Here is a 19,713-nt window from a genome sequence, read left to right as displayed (position 1 = left end):
GAGGACAGGGGGCTGTGAGGTGTGAGGATGGAGCAAGGCTCACACATGGAGATGTGACTTCCAGTCTCAGGTCTCTGTAGTTCTGGAATAAAAACCAGAAAGCTGAAAAGAGGCTCTTCTGGTAGTTCACCAAGAGAACCAAGTAGCATTTTTAATCTGAATAAGGATGTGCAGAGGGTGTACATGAGTTCGTCTTTGGAAATCTAAGCATGTATATGTTTAATTAATTATGAAAAGTTCTAGAAAATAGAAGATAATGCACATAACCTATGCATGGCCATGTGATTGTTAGAGTAGCTAACACCCATCACAGTCCACACGTCCATGAACATTCTCTCCCCTATGCACCCGTGCATTTGCCAGTCGCTCTTCCCAGAGTGTTCATTCCCTACTACCTCTCCTCCCCACATCCACCTTGCTATTCCTGGCCTCACTCATCCTCAGGTCTCAGGTGATGCTCTGCCTCTTCGTGAAAGTCTTCCATGTCTGTAGCAAGGGTCTCATGTCACCTTGTGATCCCATACCTGCTTACGTGTCATTCCTCAAGGGCAAGGACTATGTTTTATTTAGGTCTGTATTCCCAGTACCTGGCACATAGTGGGTGCTCAAATATACTTGCTGAAATACTGAATAAAATACTAGAGTTGCTCATCAGCCACTATTCTTCTTAGGCAAGGCTCTGACTCCATCAGAGGGAACTTGTTATAAAATCAACAAGTGGAGCTATCCATTACTTCTGGGACTTCACAATGTCATGGTGATGGCTTAGGGAGCCCCTTACAAATGTCAGTACCTGCCAATTAAGCAAACCAAAAATCAGGTTGGACACCAAAGTACCAGCCTGTCAACAATGCCTAAGAAAGGTGGTGTAGTCACAGGAGGATTCAGGCTCAGACCCACTGTGAATTATCAAGGATGCTGTTCCAACCCGGCACTCCAAGCTTCTGTCCCACTACCTGCACATTCTACCTTAGGACTGACACAGGGTGAAGCTGGGGGACTGAATCCAATGACAGGTGTCTCAGCTTTACTAGAAAAGGCACTGGAAGGGCAACACCCCAAAGGAGACAAATGTTCTGTGTTCTCTCCTAACCTACAAGGCACACACTGTGGGAAGCAATGTATATAAATTACCATATTTAACTTACACCTTGCAGCAACCCTACAAAGTAAATAGCATTACCATCTCTATTATACCAAATGCACTACAGCACACAGAGAGATTGAGAATATACTCAAAATCATGCAGTCAGGGCCCAGCAGAAAGAAGATCAGAACCCAGACTCTCTGATTCAGGAACACAAGCACTAACCACCCAATCTTCTCATGCCAAGACTGATCAGGCCTGTGCTGAAAAATTCTGAGATCACCAACATACAACCATCTTTCCCAAAGGCTGCAACTTAGGGCACGGAGACCCCACTGGGAAACGCAGGAAGTCTGGGATAGATAAAGAATGGCCTCCTGCAGAGGCACAGTGAGAATGGGGCCTTTGAGGAGGTCACTGGAGCTGGAAGGCAGCCCCACCTTACCCTCAGGGAACAACCATGGAATTGAGGATCTGGGGGGTGTGCAAATGCCCCTGGGACAGTCAAGGCAAGAAATGTTGGCTATCTGATTCATGTACTAGACTTAAACCACCTTCCTTGGATCTGCATTCCTAAATGGAGATTAAATGCTCAAGAATATGTGTCTTTTATGATCCTTTGGAGCATGGGCTTATAGATATGGTGAAGGTTAATGAAACAATTAAGTGTATGCATGAAAGCTAAAACATGGATTGAAGCTTTTCAATTTTCATCTGCAATAGTGAGCACCAGGCTCAGGTTCTTACCCCGCATTCCACATCCATTAATTATTTCAGTGATTCCAGCTACAATTAATAAGGATTCAGCCATGTGTGTTAAATCTTAACGTTCAGTTTTCTCATCCATCAGCTGAGTGGAGGGATGTGCAGAATGGAGTGCCAGAGGCAGGAGGTGGCTTTGAAGTCCTTCTTAGCTAAAAGGTGTGTGACCTGTGTGCCTGGCACTGTGCCGAGCACGTGAGCTTACCTCACTGAATCCTCAGTTTAAGTGTTAAAATCCTTCCTTATGTTACCACTGTCCTCAGGTCACCTCTTCTGAGAGGTGAATGTACTCCATTCTCCACAAGGCTCCCTTCCATCCCATCCTCAGACCCTTCATAACCTTCATCTCCAGACAGCCCCTACTTCACTCTCTGGAAATAACAGCTTCTCCACAACAAAACCCCATGTCACTGCCCTCCCCTGCAGAGATGCATCGTCATCTCACTCTTAGAAGACAGGCCCCCTAAGGACACACTTCCCCTGCAGCCCTCACAAGCTTTTGCTCCCATGGTCCTCATAGCCCTGGGCCTGGAAAAGGGGGGTGGGCATATCTCTCTTGCTACTCCTTACCACTTCCAGACCTTCCTCCTTCTCTCCTCCCTACAAACATTCACCTTTGAATCATACTTCATCAGATCAGGTTACCCGTTATCCCTCACCACTGCTGCCTGCAACAATGGACCACTCTGTCATTTCTCCATGCTTTTAGTGCCTGGACTTAAATTCCTGGTACTTTGATATATACGTAGATGATCCTTTCCACATCCTGGCTCAGTTGCATGAACTCCAGCAGTCTTACTGTAGTCACCATGAGCCCACCTGAGCCTACACTTGTCATGACCATAAATGCAAATTCTCCATAGTCTCAGCATCATACTCTGACTACTCAAACTTTTCCATCTGCCTCCAATATCTCAACTCTTATCAATCTTTTGCTGTCCCTGTGACCTCTAACTCAGTAATCTAGCCTTCTTCTTTTTTTCATAACTTTATATTTATAGCAGTTTTAGGTTCCAAGCAATATTTAGCAGACAGTATAGAGTCACCATACATCCCCACCCTCCCACATGCATAGTGTCTCCCATTACCAACATCCTCACTGAGACATTTGTTACAAATGATGAACCTACAATGACATATCATTATCACGCCAAGTCCATATCTTATATTAGGGATCATTCTTGTTGTATGTCCTAAGAGTTTGGGCCAATGTATAATGACATGTTTCTACCATTACAGTATCATACAAAGTAAAGAAGCTTCACTGCCTTAAAAACCCTCTGTGCTATTCATCCCTCCCCACCATCCCGACCTCAAGCCCTGACAACCACTGATCTTTTTGCTGTCTCCATAGTTTTGCCTTTTCCAAGACATCATATAGTTAATGTGTGTACCTTCTTCAGATTGGCTTTTTTCACTTAGCAACAAGCAATCAAGTTTCCTCCATGTCTTTTTATGGCTTTATATCTCATTCTTTTAAGTGTTCAATAATATTCCATTGTCTGAATGTAACACTGTTTATTTATCTACTTACCCACTGAAGGGCAGCATGGTTACTTCTAAATTTTGACAATTATGAATAAAGCCTCTATAAACATCCATGTGTAGTTTTTTGTGTAGACACAGTTTTCAACCCTTTGGGTAAATACCAAGGAGCACAACTGGTGAATTATACAGGAAGATTATGTTTAGCTTCATAAGACACTGGCAGCTTCATATTTAAGGTCTCTTGTAGATGACATGTAGCCGTGTCTTATTTTCCTAACCTTTCCACTTTTCTTCTCCCTTGAAAGCCCTGTCTGTCTTCATACCAGTCTCAGATCCATGAACAATCATTATAATCACTCTCACATACATGCCTCCATTCCTTTGCCCCTCTTCTGATCTGCTGTATTCTTCGGCAAAAAGACAATCCTTGTAAAATCTAATTCTCTACCTACTCCATGCCAGCACCCAGGGAGGTGGATGTGGTTAGGAAAAAATCAACCACATTAGCTGGCCTCATTTTAAATCTCTATGAACCTCAAATGGACTCTTATTATCCTCCAGCAATTATATCCTGTCTCTTGAATCCATTCACTCTGAAATTTTGCTAAAAAACATTTCAATCAATCAATCAATCAATCAATAACTATTTCAGACCTCCTCTCCTCAAACTTCCATCACCTTTCCCCCTCATTCTTACTCTCAGCTGATAATATTTTCTTCCTATTTCACTGGGGTGGGGGGTGAAATAACAGAAAGAAAATGTCTATAGATTCTCACCACCAGTGTGTGTACCTACTAGCATCCTCCTCCACATACTTGACCTTCCCTCCTACTTGAGATAAACCATATGTGATTCTATCTAAACCTATTCCTTCACTTATATATGAATATCTAATCTTCTGTCATATATGCTATTGAACTATGGGATTAATATAACTATCTAGTGATATCAAATACAATGATCCATATAATTATCTACTGAAAAATTTCCAACAATATATAAAATAATATGGTTTGTCCTATCAGGAAAAGGAAGGAAGAGGGGGAGGGAGGATGGAAGGGAAGCAGGAGGGGGCAAAAAGAAAGCTTCTCTGGATTCTACTTCTCACATGAGTTACTCTGCCATTTCTTTGCCCTCCTTTGCAATAAAACTCCTCAACAGACATGTCTATATTACTGGCCCAAATTCTCTCTCTTCTCACTCTTTAATCTTCACCGGTCACACCCTCTACTCTCCCCAAATTGCTCCCATCAAGGTGACCAGTGACCTCTAAGTTGTTATATCCAATGCTCAATTTTCAGTCCTCCTCTAAATAAGAGGGAATAATATTACCACCAGCTCTATAGGGTCTTACAGGCTAATGAAATACTAGAATGTTTAGAACCCTTTTATTATAAACTGCTATTTTAATCATTTCTTAAACAAACTTTGCCTAAATATAAAAGGCAGAAAGTCTCCCAGCACACACATGAATGTTGATTTATCTCCAACTATGTTTCAGTTGGACCTTTCAATGAACATTCTTGCCCTATAACTGCATTCCTGAAGGGAGGAGAAGGGCAAATAGGTTTGATGCTCACACCCTTTTTAAATCTAATTTCTCAGGTCTCCATTGAGGAATGAGTGTTAATTATCCTGTACTGTGTGGGCGTCTCCACAACATCAGTCTGAGAAATTCATTTAACTTTTGACCGATCAGAGTAATGAGCTTCTGTCTCTCGTCATTTAAGTTTGTCAGTAGCTTTGAAAGTTTTAGAACTGAGGTTTTTTAACCAAAGTCAAGCAAAGTAGTAATCTGTGTTGTTATGTAGTGGAAATTGTGGTGTTGTCAAAACAGTAACTTTAGCGCTAAAAATTCAAGGTATGAACATACCATGTTAAATGGTTTTGGTTTGTATTCTGTGTTAGAGACTGAGATTCATCTCAATAATAAGTGAGTCTGTAAAAATTATGGACCAAAAGAAAGGGAAGAAATTCTGGACCAGCTGAAAATAAAAAAATCTGTATTAATATCTGCACTGAAGAGAATGCAAGACATAAATGATGGATGACTATTGTAAAAACTGTTAAATACATTAACCAAGTAATCTGGGGTTGAAAGCCAACAAAACTTTCTTATCAACATTTTGTTCTAATAAAGACTCCTAACTCTGGGAAACGAACTAGGGGTGGTGGAAGGGGAGGAGGGCGGGGGGTGGGGGTGAATGGGTGACGGGCACTGAGGGGGACACTTGATGGGATGAGCACTGGGTGTTATTCTGTATGTTGGTAAACTGAACACCAATAAAAAATTAATTTATTAAAAAAAACATTTTGTTCTAAGATGTAATACTTTATAAATCTTTAAACCAATATAAAAGCATGTAACTGACCATTTTACTGGTCATATTAACAAATGGATCTAAGGTAAGTGTTCATTCAAGAGTAAACAATCCAAATTTATAAATATATGTGAACATGTTTGTTTATATAGAAAATTACAGAGAAATCTACAAAGCACAAGTAAGTTTAGCCAGGGCATAGGATATAAGGTCAACACAGAAAAATCTATCATATTTTATACAAATAATGAACAATTAGAAATTAAACATTTAAAAAATATTTCCAATAGCTAAAAAAAGAGATATAAAAGTCTTAAAAAACAAATGTAGAATAAATATGTTGAAAGCTATAAAACACTAAGGAAAGAAGGGAAGGAAGTCCTAAGGAGAGACAGAACATGTTCATAGTTCAAAGGACTCAATATAGTTGTCAGTTTTCTCAAAACTGATCTATACACTTTACACATTTCCAGTGAAACTTCAGCAGAACTTCTGATAGACATGAAGAAGTGTATTCAAACATGTTTATGAAAAGGAAAGGAAGGAGATAAAGCCAAAACAATGTGAAAAAGAATGACAAACCTGAAGAACACAACATACCTCATTTTCAGACAATATAAAGCCACAAAAATAGAAATACTAAATACTAGTAAAATAATAGATATAAAGTCAAAAAAAAAACAGAATAGAGAGCACAGAAATAAACCCTCACAAATATGATCAATAATTTTTGACAGCTATACAAAAGCAACTCAATGGAGAAAGAATATTTCAACAAATGAAGCTGGAATGGGTAAATGAATACCTATGTGCAGTAAAAGGAATCGACCTAAACCTTACACTTTCTATTAAAGTTAACACAGAATGGTTCATGGACCTAAATACAAAACCTAAACTATAAAACCACTAGAGCAAGACAGAGGAGAACACATTTGTGACCTTGTGTTAAGGTTGCTTAGGGCAGCCCGGGTGGCTCAGCAGTTTAGCACCGCCTTCAGCCCAAGGCCTGATCCTGGAGACCAGGGATCGAGGCCCATGTCGGGCTCCCTGCATGGAGCCTGCTTCTCCCTCCACCTGTTCTGTCTATCTGTCTGTCTGACTCTCTCTCTCTCTCATATGAAGAAGGAAGGAAGGAAGGAAGGAAGGAAGGAAGGAAGGAAGGAAGGAAGGAAGGAAGGGAGGGAGGGAAGAAAGAGAAAGAAAGAAAAGAAAAAAAGAAAAGAAAGAAAGAAAAGAAAAGAAAAGAAAAGAAAAGAAAAGAAAAGAAAGAAAAGAAAAAAAAAGAAAAGAAAAAGAAAGAGAAATGATTGCTTAGTTGGAGCGCCTGGCTAGCTTAGTTGATTAAGCGTCTACTTTTCTGCCTGGGTCAGGATCCTAGGATCTAGTAGGTAGCACTGGGCTTCCTGCTCAGCGGGAAGTCAGCTTCTCCCTCTCGCTCTGCCCTCCCGCTCAACTTGTCTTCTCTCTCAAATAAAAAAATAAAATCTATTAAAGAGAGAGAGAGAGGGAGAGGGAGAGAGGGAGAGAAACTACTTAGCTATAACACCAGAAGCATAATCATAAAAGAAAAAAATGATAAATTTAAAACTTCTGCATTTTGAAAGATGATAGTAAGAGAATGAAAACTGTAAGTCACAGATAGTGAAAATATTTACAAACTCTCTTATAAAAGAATTGTATCCAGAATATATATAAGAATTCTCAAAACTCAATGAGAAAATTTTAAAAATGGATAAGGGATTTGAACAGACACTTCACCAAAAAGATACAAAGATGGCAAATAAGTGCATAAAAAGATGCTCAACATCATTAGCCATTAGGCAATACAAATTAAAATTGCAATGAGATATCACTACACGGAAAATGAATTGACCATACCAAGTTCTGATAAGAATATGGATGAGCCAGAACTCTGATAATTTGTTGGTGGTAATGGTAAATAGTCCTTTACTAAGTGAATGTATAAACAGAGTGGCATGCACAGGCAGCCAATGTGAAATAAAAAGAAATGAATTATTGATACACACAACAACATGGATGGATGAATCTCAAAGGAATTATACTGAGTAAAAGAAGCCAGTCTCAAAAGGTTACATAATACATGATTCCCTTATTATGACATTTGGAAGATGCCCAACTCTAGGATCTTTTGGTTCCATGGCCAACGCAGCCACAGTTCACTGTCCCCAAGAGCATGATGACACAATGCAGCTTCAAAGCACTGAATGTGGACAAACTGACTGGGAGGCTTACCCTCTGTCCATTCATCTGTGCCCACAAGCCAAGAATGGCTCCCTCTTATCACTTTCTTTAAGAACAGACTTGAGCATGCCCTAATAGAAAGTAAAGAAGATTTGCATATAGCAGGCCACGGAGATGGATGGCAAGGTCCACATTGATACAAACCACACTGCTGGTTTAATGGAAGTCATCAGCACTGACAAGACTGGAGACAAATTCTATCTCACTATGACACCAAGAATCACATTACTGTTCATCAGATTATGCCTGAAGAGACCAAATGCAAGTTGTGCAAAATGAGAAAGATCTACACAGGCATACAAGTAATCTGTCTGGGGATGCCTGATGCTGACACTATCCACTACTCTGATCTCATTAAGGGGAACAAATTCATTCAGATTGATTTGGGGACTGGCAAGATTACAGACTTAATCAAGTTCAACAATAGTAACCTATGTATGGTGCCTGCGGGTGCTAACTGGGACAGGACTGGTGTGATGACCAGAGATAAAGAAAAGTGAATTCAGATTCAGAATATATTTTTGATATATGAATTAGGTCTTGAAGGAGAGAGAAAGAAGAAGAATCAAGGGTTTCTCCAGTATTTTATGTTTTCTTTCCCATGAGCCAGTCTTGTTCTCACTCTAGGAATTAAAAGCCACAAAGAGAAAGAGGTCAAGAGTTTGAAATCAATGTTCAAAATAAAGTGCTAACAATAATAAAAAATTGCCTAACCACAGACATGTTGAATCACTATGCCATACACTTGAAACTAATATAACATTGCATGTCAGTTATAAAAAGCTTTAAATTGCCATTTATAGGCTTTAATATAAATTTTTACGTATTTAGATTTTTATTTATTTTCTGTATTATTTATTGTTAGTTATACTATTTTACATTGTTTTGGTACTGATTCTCCCAATGATTATATGGCATGTGTATTATTATAGATTAAAAATTGAGATGCAGAAGAGGTGAATGGTTTGTTCCATTTCCCACAACTAACAAGTAATAAAATAGGAGTTCAAATTCCAGGTCCTCCTGACTCTATTTTTCTTTTTAATTTTTACTTAAATTCAATTTACTTAACACATAGTATATTATTAGTTTCTGAGGTAGAGTTCAGTGATTCATCAGTTGCATATAATACCCAGTGCTCATTAAATCAAGTGTCCTCCTTAATACCCATCACCGAGTTACTCCATCCCCCAAACCCCCACCCTTCTAACAACCCTCTGTTTGTTTCCTAGAGTTAAGAGTTTCTTAGGGTTTGCCTCCCTCTCTGTTTTTATCTTATTTTACTTTTCCTCCTTTCCCCTATGTGCACCTGTTTTGTTTCTTAAATTTGACATATGAGTGAAATCATATGATATCTGTCTTTGTCTTACTTATTTGGCTAAGAATACCCTCTAGGTCTTACTGACTTTAAAACCTGTACACTCACTTACTATAGTAGAGAATTTGCTAGGTGTTCAAATTTCTGTATCCCAGCTCACCCTTTATTTCCCCAAGTTAGCTGAGAGTCAGCCCCAATTAAGCCTCTAGTTTTTATAGTGTGCTAAGGAGAAGGACATATATCCTGCTCACCAAGAGGTAACACAGTGAAAGAAAAGACAAAGGGATTTGGGTCGGACCTACCTGTTTTGAATCTTGGCTCAACCACTTAGTAGCTACGTTATCTTAGACAAGTAAACTGCTTTGATTGAGTCAACATTTATGGAAGGTCTATCATGTTCCAAAACATATTCTAGACTCTATTTGTGAATAAAACCGACAACATTTCCTAACCTCAAGAAGCTTACATTCCAGGAGAGGACATGGAAAGTAAATACAATAAACAGATAAAATACATAGTATGTCATATGGTCATAAGAGTACCATGAAGGAAAAGCAGCAGGATAGGGTGATGGCAAACAGAGAAGGCTTACAATTTTTTTTAAAGATACTCAAGGAAGGCTTCTGAGAAAGTGACACGTGAGCAAAGACTTGAATGAGTTGTGAAAGTTACTCATTTAGAGACCTAGGGGAAGAGCATTCCAAGTAAAGAAAATAGCCAATACCCAGTGTTCATTAAATCAAGATCTGGTCTGTGCCAGATGTGCTGGGAGAACAGCAAGGAAGTCAGCGGGAGTAGATAGAGGAAAGGAGAGAAGCACAGGTAATAAAATCAGGAGGAGAATGGAGGGGCCAGCATTGCATGTCCTTATAGGATGATATAATGACTCCACTTTTACTTTGAGCAGATGGGACACTGTTGGAGGGTTTCGACAGGGCAGTGCCATGATCTGACTAGTTTTTTTACGTATTCCTCCATCTGATATATGGAGAATACACTATAGCAGACCAGGACAGATTTTGTGTGTGTGTGTGTGTGTGTGTGTGTGTGTGTCCTGAACAAGTGAAAGGGTGGGAGAAACTAAATAAGGTGGAGAAGACTAGATTCAGAGTTAATTTTGTTAAGTTTGAAGTGATTATTTTCCAAGTGGAAATATCAACTTGGCAACTGGATATATGAGTCAAGTTCAGGAGAAGGATGTGCTAAAGATATAACTTTTGGAGTCATCAGCATATGGATGGTATCTAATGCTCTTATATAAGATCACTAAGGCAATGAGTATAAATAGATAAAAGGAGAAATCAAAGGACAGGGCGTATCTTTGGGGCATTCCAAAATTAAGACATCAGAGAGATGAGAATAAATCCAGAAAGAATATAAAAAGACGTCATTCAGGAAGAAAAAACACAGAAGAGCATGTTAAGCTAGAAGCCAAATGAAAAATGGGTATCAGAGAGGAGGAAATAATCATCTATGTCAAAGGTCTTGATAAGTCACATAATATGAAGACTGAGAACCAACACTGGGTTTGGCAACATAAAAGTCACCTGTGACCTGTGATCTCACTGGAGAAAGTGGACGTGGGTATGAAATACTTATTGAATGGAATAAGAAAGAATGCCTGGAGGGCAACTGGAAACAATGAGTGTAGACAATTCTATTGAGGAGTTTTGCTATAAAATGGATCAGGAAATTGTGCTGGTAATTGGAGAGAAAAGTGTGGTCAAGACAAAATCCTTTTTAAGACAAAGAAAATAGCAGCATGTTTGCATACTGAGCCAGGAGGGAAAGGGAGAAATTGACAATGCAGGAGAAAGAAAGGAAGACAGCAGGAGCCCTGTCCCTGAGTAGGTGCCAGGGACTAATATCCAGCACCAAAGTGAAGGACATGACCTTAGATAAGAGCAAGAGCACTTCATCCACAGCAAGAAGAGGGAACAGTCCATGAGTGCGTATGTATGAAGGTAGATTATGTGATCTTGTCAGCATGTGGTGCTTTGCTTCTGATGACTCCTATTTTCCAAGCAAATTGGGAACCAAGGTCCTTGTTTGATAGTCAGGAGGGAGAGGAAGTGTCAGAAGACGGAGGAGAGGAGAAGATATGCAACACTTGTTAGGAGAGATGGAGGGTAAACTGCCCAGAGGCACTCAGGATTACTTGAGGTTGGAGGTAGTTGATAGTAAGCCTGATCAGCACAGTTGTGTGTTTTGCACCCACCTTTACTCTGCAGAGGCAGGAACAGGGCAGCAGAGTCAGACTCAACTAAGGTCAGGCTTTTTTCTGTCCAACAAGAAAGATGAGATAAGGGATTCCTGGGTGGCTCAGCGGTTGAGCACTGATCTGGGGATGAGTCCCACGTCGGGCTCCCTGTGGGGAGCCTGCATCTCTCTCTGCCTGTGTCTCTGCCTCTCTCTCTGTGTCTCTCATGAATAAATAAATAAAATCTTTAAATAAATACAAATTATTAGTTTAAAATGAAAAGAAAGATGAAATGGAAGCTAAAATCTTCAAGGAAAGTAAGAGTGATCTAGAGATGAATAAGTTCCTAATAGAAGGAAAAGCAGACTCAGCTTATTAGTTTCTCTCTGTGGGTCTCAGTTTCCCCATTTTAAGTTGGAAATGCAGCCAGTCCTTCCATCATGAGATTTTTATAAGGATTAAGTGAGATATTGCAGGCAGAACATCTGTCACCCATTGGGACTGGCAGACTTTAATGTGCAGAAAATTAAATTATTTTTAAAAGGGCAACTGTGAACTCCAGGGTATGTGCCTCATCCACCTACCACTAAAGTTGGGAGAGTGTGACCTAGAAGACTTCCTGAACTCAGAGTTGACCCAATAAATCACACTCATCCTAACTGCCCAAAGACGTTCCCCTGTGGCCCTGTCTGGGAAGCCTGGGCCTGGCCATGACCACCCCCTACCACCTGCAGCTGGCCTCATCCATACCAACTCTGTCTTCCCAGCAGGCCCGGTGTTCTCACTTACTCAGCTAACCATCTGCAGACACCAGGTTTGTTGCCTTCCAGCTTCAGTGTCAAATGCAGAAAGCAAAAGCCAACTACATGCTTTGGCTGCTCTGTCTGGTGTGCCTCCCTTTTTTATGGCCAAGCTGGCTGAAAGAGCCCAGGGAAGTTAAAATCTCAAATAAAATGGTACCTTGTGTTCTGAACTGTGCTGAGCCCAGAAATGTGCAAAGGCTCTAGGACAGTACAATCTGACATTCCTAGCATGGGGAGCTTGGGCCATGGGCTGAGTCCAGCCCTTTCCAATTCTTTTCTGTATCTATCCCTAGATTCAGCTCTAGGTGGGAGTTTCTACCAAGAGAAGAGGTCATGTCTAACAGGAAAGTGTCTGTCTTACCAGGAATAGGCAACAGTATTCAGAGACTCCTCCTTCTCAAGACAGAGACAAGAAAGGTGACAGAGTAGAGGCCAGAGGCTTAGGACACCTGAGTTGTGGTGCCAGGATTGCCCGAGTTGAAGAGGTCCCTTTTGCTGAGTCCCCCAATCTGCTGAGTTTCCCATCTATGGTTCATCGGGGCTGTCAGAGTATCTTAGCTGGAGCAAGCTCTGAGCAAGTTTTACCTGGCATTACTGTGATGCAATCTAGAGTGGATCCCTGGCCTCCTCTCCCCCACACTACTCAGAGACCATATCTGCCTCATTCACTGCCAATTTTCCATTGCCTAGTACATAGCAGGCCCTCAATAATGAGGGAGAGGAGGAAAAGAGGGAGGGAGGGAGGAAGGGAGGTATGTTTAGGATGAAGGAGCATAGAACACAGCTCTTCCTATCGCCACCCAGCTCTGTACCAGGTACCAAAACCTAGAATACTCCAAGTATCTTCCCTGAATTCTTCTCCATCACAGCCTGCCTTAGCTGAGTAGTGGTTTTCCTACCCAGAATTTCTCTTCTCCTTAAATTATATATAAAAATTAAGGGTGGCCTCTCTTGTCAGAAAACATGTTCTTGATCCTCTTCCTAGCAAGCAAACCCTTATTGCCCTCTTTCTCTAATGCACAGTAACATTTTGACACAACAGTACTGGATAGAGACAAGAATCATTAATTCAGAAAAATGGTTACACTTGTACAGTTTGCTAGGCTCCTATTTACACAGGAATCCAAATTCTGGAAAAGCAAACCTCCATTCCTATTTACCAACTACTATTGGTAGTTGAAACCTGTTGACATTGATTTATATTAAAAGTGACATCTGGCTCTTGTGTCTTTTCTGAATAGCCTTGTTTCAACTAAAAAACAAACAAGGAAACCTCTAGAGGAAAATATTTTTGGGGAGTAGTGGTATGAGGGTGACATGAAACATTTTTTTGTCCAACATTTTGGTTCATAATGTGGAACTGAAGCAATCTGTTTAGGGGGAGAGATAAGCTGGCACGTCACTCAGAAAGGAACTGCAGTCTCTCAAAGATAATTCTGAAAGGTATGCCTAGGGAAGGAAATGAGAACTCCAGAGGCAACTCATTAACAAAACAAAACAACACAACACAGAGGTCAAGACCTAAAAATGTTTATTCAACACTAAGTAATTTAAGGAGCCATGATTTGCCATACAAAAGGATTTGTGGTTAAGAAAGGATCCCATTAGATTTAAATTACATTTGATTTTTAAATGTATAATTTACAAGCAGATTTTCCAGCACCTAAAAAGAAAGCATTTTTTTCCCCAATTTTAGCCCATCAGTCAGATCTTTCCAGTAAACTTCCTGTGTAGAACAGTTACCACTCTATGTTGGTAGTAAATGAGTGAAGGGTTATTTCCAGCCTTCGAAGTTCACTTCTTTATCACCCCTTTCTCAGAACTGGGAACAAAGAAGTGCTGCTTTGAGAGAGCCAGGATGGGCATCAGTGTAGCACGTACCCACAGTGACTCAGATGCAGGTAGCCTGTCCACTCTGAGGAATCCCAGCTTAGAGAAGAGGCCCTCTAGGTTGCTGTGCCTTCTGGGCACAGTGCAGCCCTGCTTCCAGTGCTCTCTGGGAGCTCACGCTTGGTGGACAGTTATTGATCCACACTGCTGTGCTGGGCAAGCCGATCTGTGGTGCTCAGTGTGACACACCCCTGATTTCTCTTTATTCTGTTAGAACGATTACAGGAAGTTATCTATGCAATGCAAGGATTTTGTGGTGGGCGTGCTGGACCTATGCCGAGACACAGAAGAGGTGGAAGCGATTTTAAATGGTGATGTGAACTTGCAAGTCTGGTCCGACCACCACCGTCCAAGTCTGAGCCGGATCAAACTCGCCATTAAATACGAAGTCAAGAAGGTAAGCTTCCCCACCTCTCCAGGCCTTCCTGTCTTGCAGGGTGGCTTGCTTAGCTTTGTGCTCATGCATATTTTACCTTCCCTCAAGGTGACCACGGAAACACCAATCACCTGACTTCTCTCTAGAAAAAGAATGGCCAGTCTTGCAGGGACTGCTCAGAGCTCCTTAGTCCTCCTTCCTTTCATTCCCCACCCCACCAACAGAAAGGTAGCATGACTTAATTCCATGAACAGGCTTTCAGCCTGGAAAACAAAAGAGATTTTCAGCCTCCAGACAACTGGCAGGGACAACGTGACATGACATCAGCTAGTAGGCCAATTCCCCAGTTTCATAAGAAACATATTACTCTGGTCTACCAATAGCATTGATTGAGCTCTGTGTGCCTGGGAACTTGCTGTGTAGAAAATGTTCTAGTGTGGAGGTTTTGTGGGATCCATGGTTCTGGGAGTCTTAGAAAAACTTCACTCCAAAGGCTTATGAAAGTATTTAGTAGGAGGCTCAAGGAGACTCACAGGAGTAAGTTCATCCACATTTCCTCAGTTAACCTCAAAGTGTCTTTAATCCCACAGGCACCTAGTAGCCCTCAGACCCAAAGTAAGTGGTCAGATTGAAGTTCTCAGCAGCAAAAGTCAATTATGTTTCCACTTTGGATGTACTCTGGATTCTTTAAAATCTGCTCTTACATTAGATGATGTCATCCATCCTGATGAAAACTGCAGAGATCCAAAGATCCATGTGTTGTATTATCATTGTTTGCACATAAGCAAAATACATGATCAGGATTTTTTTTTTTCCAGCTATTCCACAGGATCAGTACTGGGGGTATTTTCAGTGCTCCCAAACTGACCTCTGGGCACTTCTCCTCTTGCTTGATTATCTTAATTTGTGTGGAGGGAATCATCCTTCAACAAACCACATATATCTGTGGGATTTATCTAGTGAGAGCTTCCAAATTAAAAAAAATCTTCCTGCCCTCTTACTTTTAATAATAATAAAAACTAAGAAAAATAGCTTTTTTTCAAAGACTCTGAGTCCCAAAGGCAAAGTGGACAATCACGGGAAATTTGGCCTTCAATTACCATTCAAAAGCATACGGCTATGAAAACAGAGGGAGAAGGCTATAGGTTCAAGTACAACCCTATTTTTTTAGCTCAGGAAAACTCATTTTTTTACCAGCCTGAAGAGCTCAATGAGTCTTTTCACCAAAGCACAACAATCCAATCCAGAAGCTGCTAAGATATCCATGGCCTTGGAGTTCACACACACCCTGCTATGGAGATTGTTTAGCAGTGGTAAAGATGAGCTTAAGTTTCCAAAACCATAAGCATTTCCTTCCTTGCCTAAGCCAGAGTATCCTCCTGCCTCCCAGCACAGGGAAGGAGCCACAGGGTGGAGGTGAAGATGTCTTTGAAAACCCAAAGAACAGAGATGCTTGCATCTGCAGATTTATATTCACAGTTTTGGCTATTCCTGGGCAATTCCAATGGCCCATAAAATGCAAGTATTTACCATTTTTCTGAAATGTAAATCCAAATCTCTTAGCAAAACTGTCACTGAGGGTAGATCAGTCAGCTAGTCTGAAAGTCTGGCCACCACCTCAAAGCTACCTGTCCCCCCTCATTGTCAATTACTAAGTGCAAAACAACTCCAGTGATGAATGAGGAGAAAAAGTGAAGTACTCCATGAACATGACAGTTTGGGGCACAATAAAAAGGTTTTATGAGGGAAATTATTTAGAGATATTAGCCAATTAGGAGAGTCATAAAGGTCTCAGGAAATATCCATCATGTATGTCAAGTGTCTGTAGCAATCCATAGTAGGGAAGATGATAAACAACCTGCATAAAAAGTCAGCCTTGCTCATTTTAAGTACCTGCAATGGGTAAATTGTCTCCAACCATTATGCAACATCAGACAGATTCAGAGTTCTCCTTGACATTTATTCTATCATGAGTTATGGTGAAAATACCTAATATTAAAAAGGTATATTAATATTATAATGAGATTTCATTTTTAATTTATGAACTTTAGCATGCTTCCATGGGCACAATCTAACCCTGGATCTTTGAGTTATGAAATGACTAGCATCAAAGGTTATTTGTAGATACACTGCCTTTACACCTGATATATACAATACTTTTAAAGCTGGAATATAGAACCATAAAAATTTCCTAAGTCTCTGCCCGTATGATATCAAGTTAAACCATTAATTTGGTAATTAAAACAAACTAGTTATTCTTGGCAATTTCATGGGATGCTACCAAATATGACCTTAAAAAAAAAAAAGGTTTCTTATTCAAATAAATTTGAAGATCCTGAGTTAAGTCGAGTCAAACAGATTGTTTTAAGACATTACAGAGCTTTTAATATGTATTACTATATTTATTAAAAGAAGAAGGTACTATATGCATTACTTGACCACAGAACTCTATTTCTCATAGAACATCTGGTGAAACTAGTTTTCCATGTAATAGTCTTTGGGATACTCTAAAGCAGAATCGGCCTAAATTATCCATGTAACACACCGTTCTAAATGAAGTGGGTGCCGCCCTGTGGCTGGTAATGAGCCCTGGATCATGTCCTTCACTTAAACGTCTGCCTCTCTTCAAGCACCACACTAACAATGTCTGGTCCTCTGGCTGGTTCAATCATGTCAGCCTCATTAGATAAAGACAATTATCTCACCACTGCACAAAGGACCACCTGGTAAAGAGAAAAGAATCATGAAGAAGGTGTCAGGAGATGAGATTTTTAGCATAATTCCTTCACTTACTAGTTACATTGTCTTCAGCAAGTCTTCGAAGCTCTCTGAGTCACATTCCGTATCTGTAAAGTGGGCATATAAGCTTTTGCTTCAGAGTTTTCTGTGAACTTTTAAATGAATGGATATGAAACTGTAACGTTCTCTAGTTCCACAGGAAAGCACCATTGCTGTCATTCAATAATGTCCTCCTTCCTTGGAACTAGAGGGGTCTTTCTGTTTTCACAGATATTCCCAAACTTGTCCCTTGCCTTCTCCCTAGAAAAATGCTAGAAACTGCCCCTTGGGTAAGAACATTATCATTATAGCCTAAAATTCCTCCAGAAAAGACAAAAGGCCTTATGAGGATATTGTTGTTCTCCATGATTTTTGCTTTAAGATAAAACTCAGCCTTCCCAAAACCCCAGCAGATACGTTATCTGAAATGCTAATCACTGTGTTTGGAAGACAGTGTTGGGGAAGTGGCTCAGAAGGTTAATTAATCCTGACCCCAGAGTCTGAGATTAATCCTGACCCCAGAGTCTACCACACCACCAACTCTATGCTGGGCTCTGGGGAGACTGAGAAGACCAAGACCCAGGCCTCACCTTTGGGGGGTTCATCTAGCAAAGGAGAGAGAAGAGTGAATCACAGTTACCACCCTGAGCAGGACAAACAGAAACGGGAGGGGCAGCATGGAAGCCAGAGGAAGCAGTGACCAGCTCAGTCTGGACCCCAGGAAAAGTTTCCCAGAAGCGGAAATGCTTGAGACAGGGCTAAAAGGATGGGAGGTGCTAAAGGGGATGTCAATCTAGCAGAGAAGCAAGGGAGGACAATTTAGGCAGAGGGAGGTGAAAGTTGAAAAGTTTCAGGTACCTGAGGAAGAGTAGCATATGTGGGGCTATATTTAGAGGGGGACAAGTGCTTCTCTATGGCTAATCACTGGGGGAAAGGAGCAGACCAGAAAGCTTGTCGGAACTAAATCCTTGAGGGCGTTTCATTACACAGCCACTTGGACATTATCCTGGCAGTTCTGTCCCAGGGAATTTTCTGTGATGATGCAAATGTTCTATTTTCTGCTGTCTACCATGGTAGGTGCTAACTTCTTATGCATGGCCAGCCAGCACTGGAAATGTGGCTAATGTAATTATGAAACTGAATTCTTATTATTTTTAATTAATTAATTTAAATATTAAAGCCACATGGGGGCAGTGGGTATGACACGAGACAGTGTGACTGTAAATCCTCACCCATGCCTTCAATAAGCTTTCAGTGAGTGCCTACAAACTATGCTGTGCTAATCACTGGGGATATGTGGTGAATAAAAAGGACATGATGTCAGCCATCATAGGAAAGACAGATATTAATCAACATATCACACCAATAAATTGTTATGCTGGATTAGAAGTAAGTGTTATAAAAGATAAGACCACGATATTACAACTTCTAAAGTTAGATGTCACCTAATAAGGGAGATCAGTGATGGCTTCTCTGAGGAAGTCATACTTGCTCTGAGAGCTAAAGAATAAAAAGTTAACCAGACATAGGGAGGACATTGCTAAAGGACAGAACATGTTCAAAGCATATTCAAAGGTCCTGTGGTAAGAGAAAACATAGCATATAAGAGAAATTGAAAGAAGGTGACTGTGGCTGAAATGGAAGCCCTAGGGAAGGTGTGGGATGAGTATAAAGAAGCAGGCAGGGACCAGACCAGGCAGGGGCTCACAGGCCATGCTAAAGAATTTTGTTCTTATTCTTTTTTAAAGAATAATAGGAATCCATTGGAAACTTTAAGCAGTGGTTGTAAAGATGGGGAAAGAAGCATACAGCTTTTCCTCTGAGAAAGGCTGGAAGGCAATCGGGTAGGTAGGGATGCAACATTGTTGTTGGGCAAAAGGGACATGATATTAATAGAAATAGGTGTCGTTAAGCTGTGTTGACAAGCAAAGCCAAATTTATAGTGGCTTTTAACAAAAGAAGGCTTATTAACTGCTCATCCTATTTCTGTCCTAGAAGAGAACGCTCTCAGGAACCCAGGCTGATAGGGGAGCTACCCTCTCCAATGGTCCCGCCCTGCCAAAGGGAACTCCCATGATGGAGAGTCCCACACCAGCAAGAAAATGCTTCCACCTAGCAGTGGCATGCATTGTTTCCACTTACAAACTCATTGTCAATGATTAGTCACGTCACCCACCACACTATGAGAGAAGCCAGGAAGTATAACCCTGCCATATGTTGAAAGGAAAGAAAAATGAAGCTGTTTGGCAAATAGCACTAATGACTACCAAAAGGATAAAAGTCAGAGGAATCCATATTAATAGCCTCAACTTCTCTATAAATAGGAAGCAGAATCACCCTCTGAGGTAGAAAAGAAGTGAAAAAAAAAAGAGAAAGTTGGGGGAAAAATTCCTTGGGAGATGGAAGACAGCTGAGCAGTAGAGCCAA

General features: G+C 40.7%; 1 protein-coding gene across 1 annotated transcript in view; it reads left to right on the top strand.

Moving 5' to 3' along the window:
* The window catches only part of TRPC7 (transient receptor potential cation channel subfamily C member 7), a 143,470-nt gene that overhangs the window by 38,335 nt on the left and 85,422 nt on the right, over nucleotides 1–19,713 (top strand). The window contains exon 5 of the mRNA XM_049091931.1: nucleotides 14,347–14,529. Coding sequence (XP_048947888.1) covers nucleotides 14,347–14,529 — 183 coding nt within the window. The remainder of the gene's footprint in view (nucleotides 1–14,346; nucleotides 14,530–19,713) is intronic.

Source organism: Canis lupus, chromosome 11 (genome assembly GCF_003254725.2).
Source record: "Canis lupus dingo isolate Sandy chromosome 11, ASM325472v2, whole genome shotgun sequence".
Lineage (NCBI taxonomy): Eukaryota > Metazoa > Chordata > Mammalia > Carnivora > Canidae > Canis > Canis lupus.
Note: the sequence above shows the minus strand (reverse complement) of the source record. Positions and strands in the feature narration are given on the sequence as shown.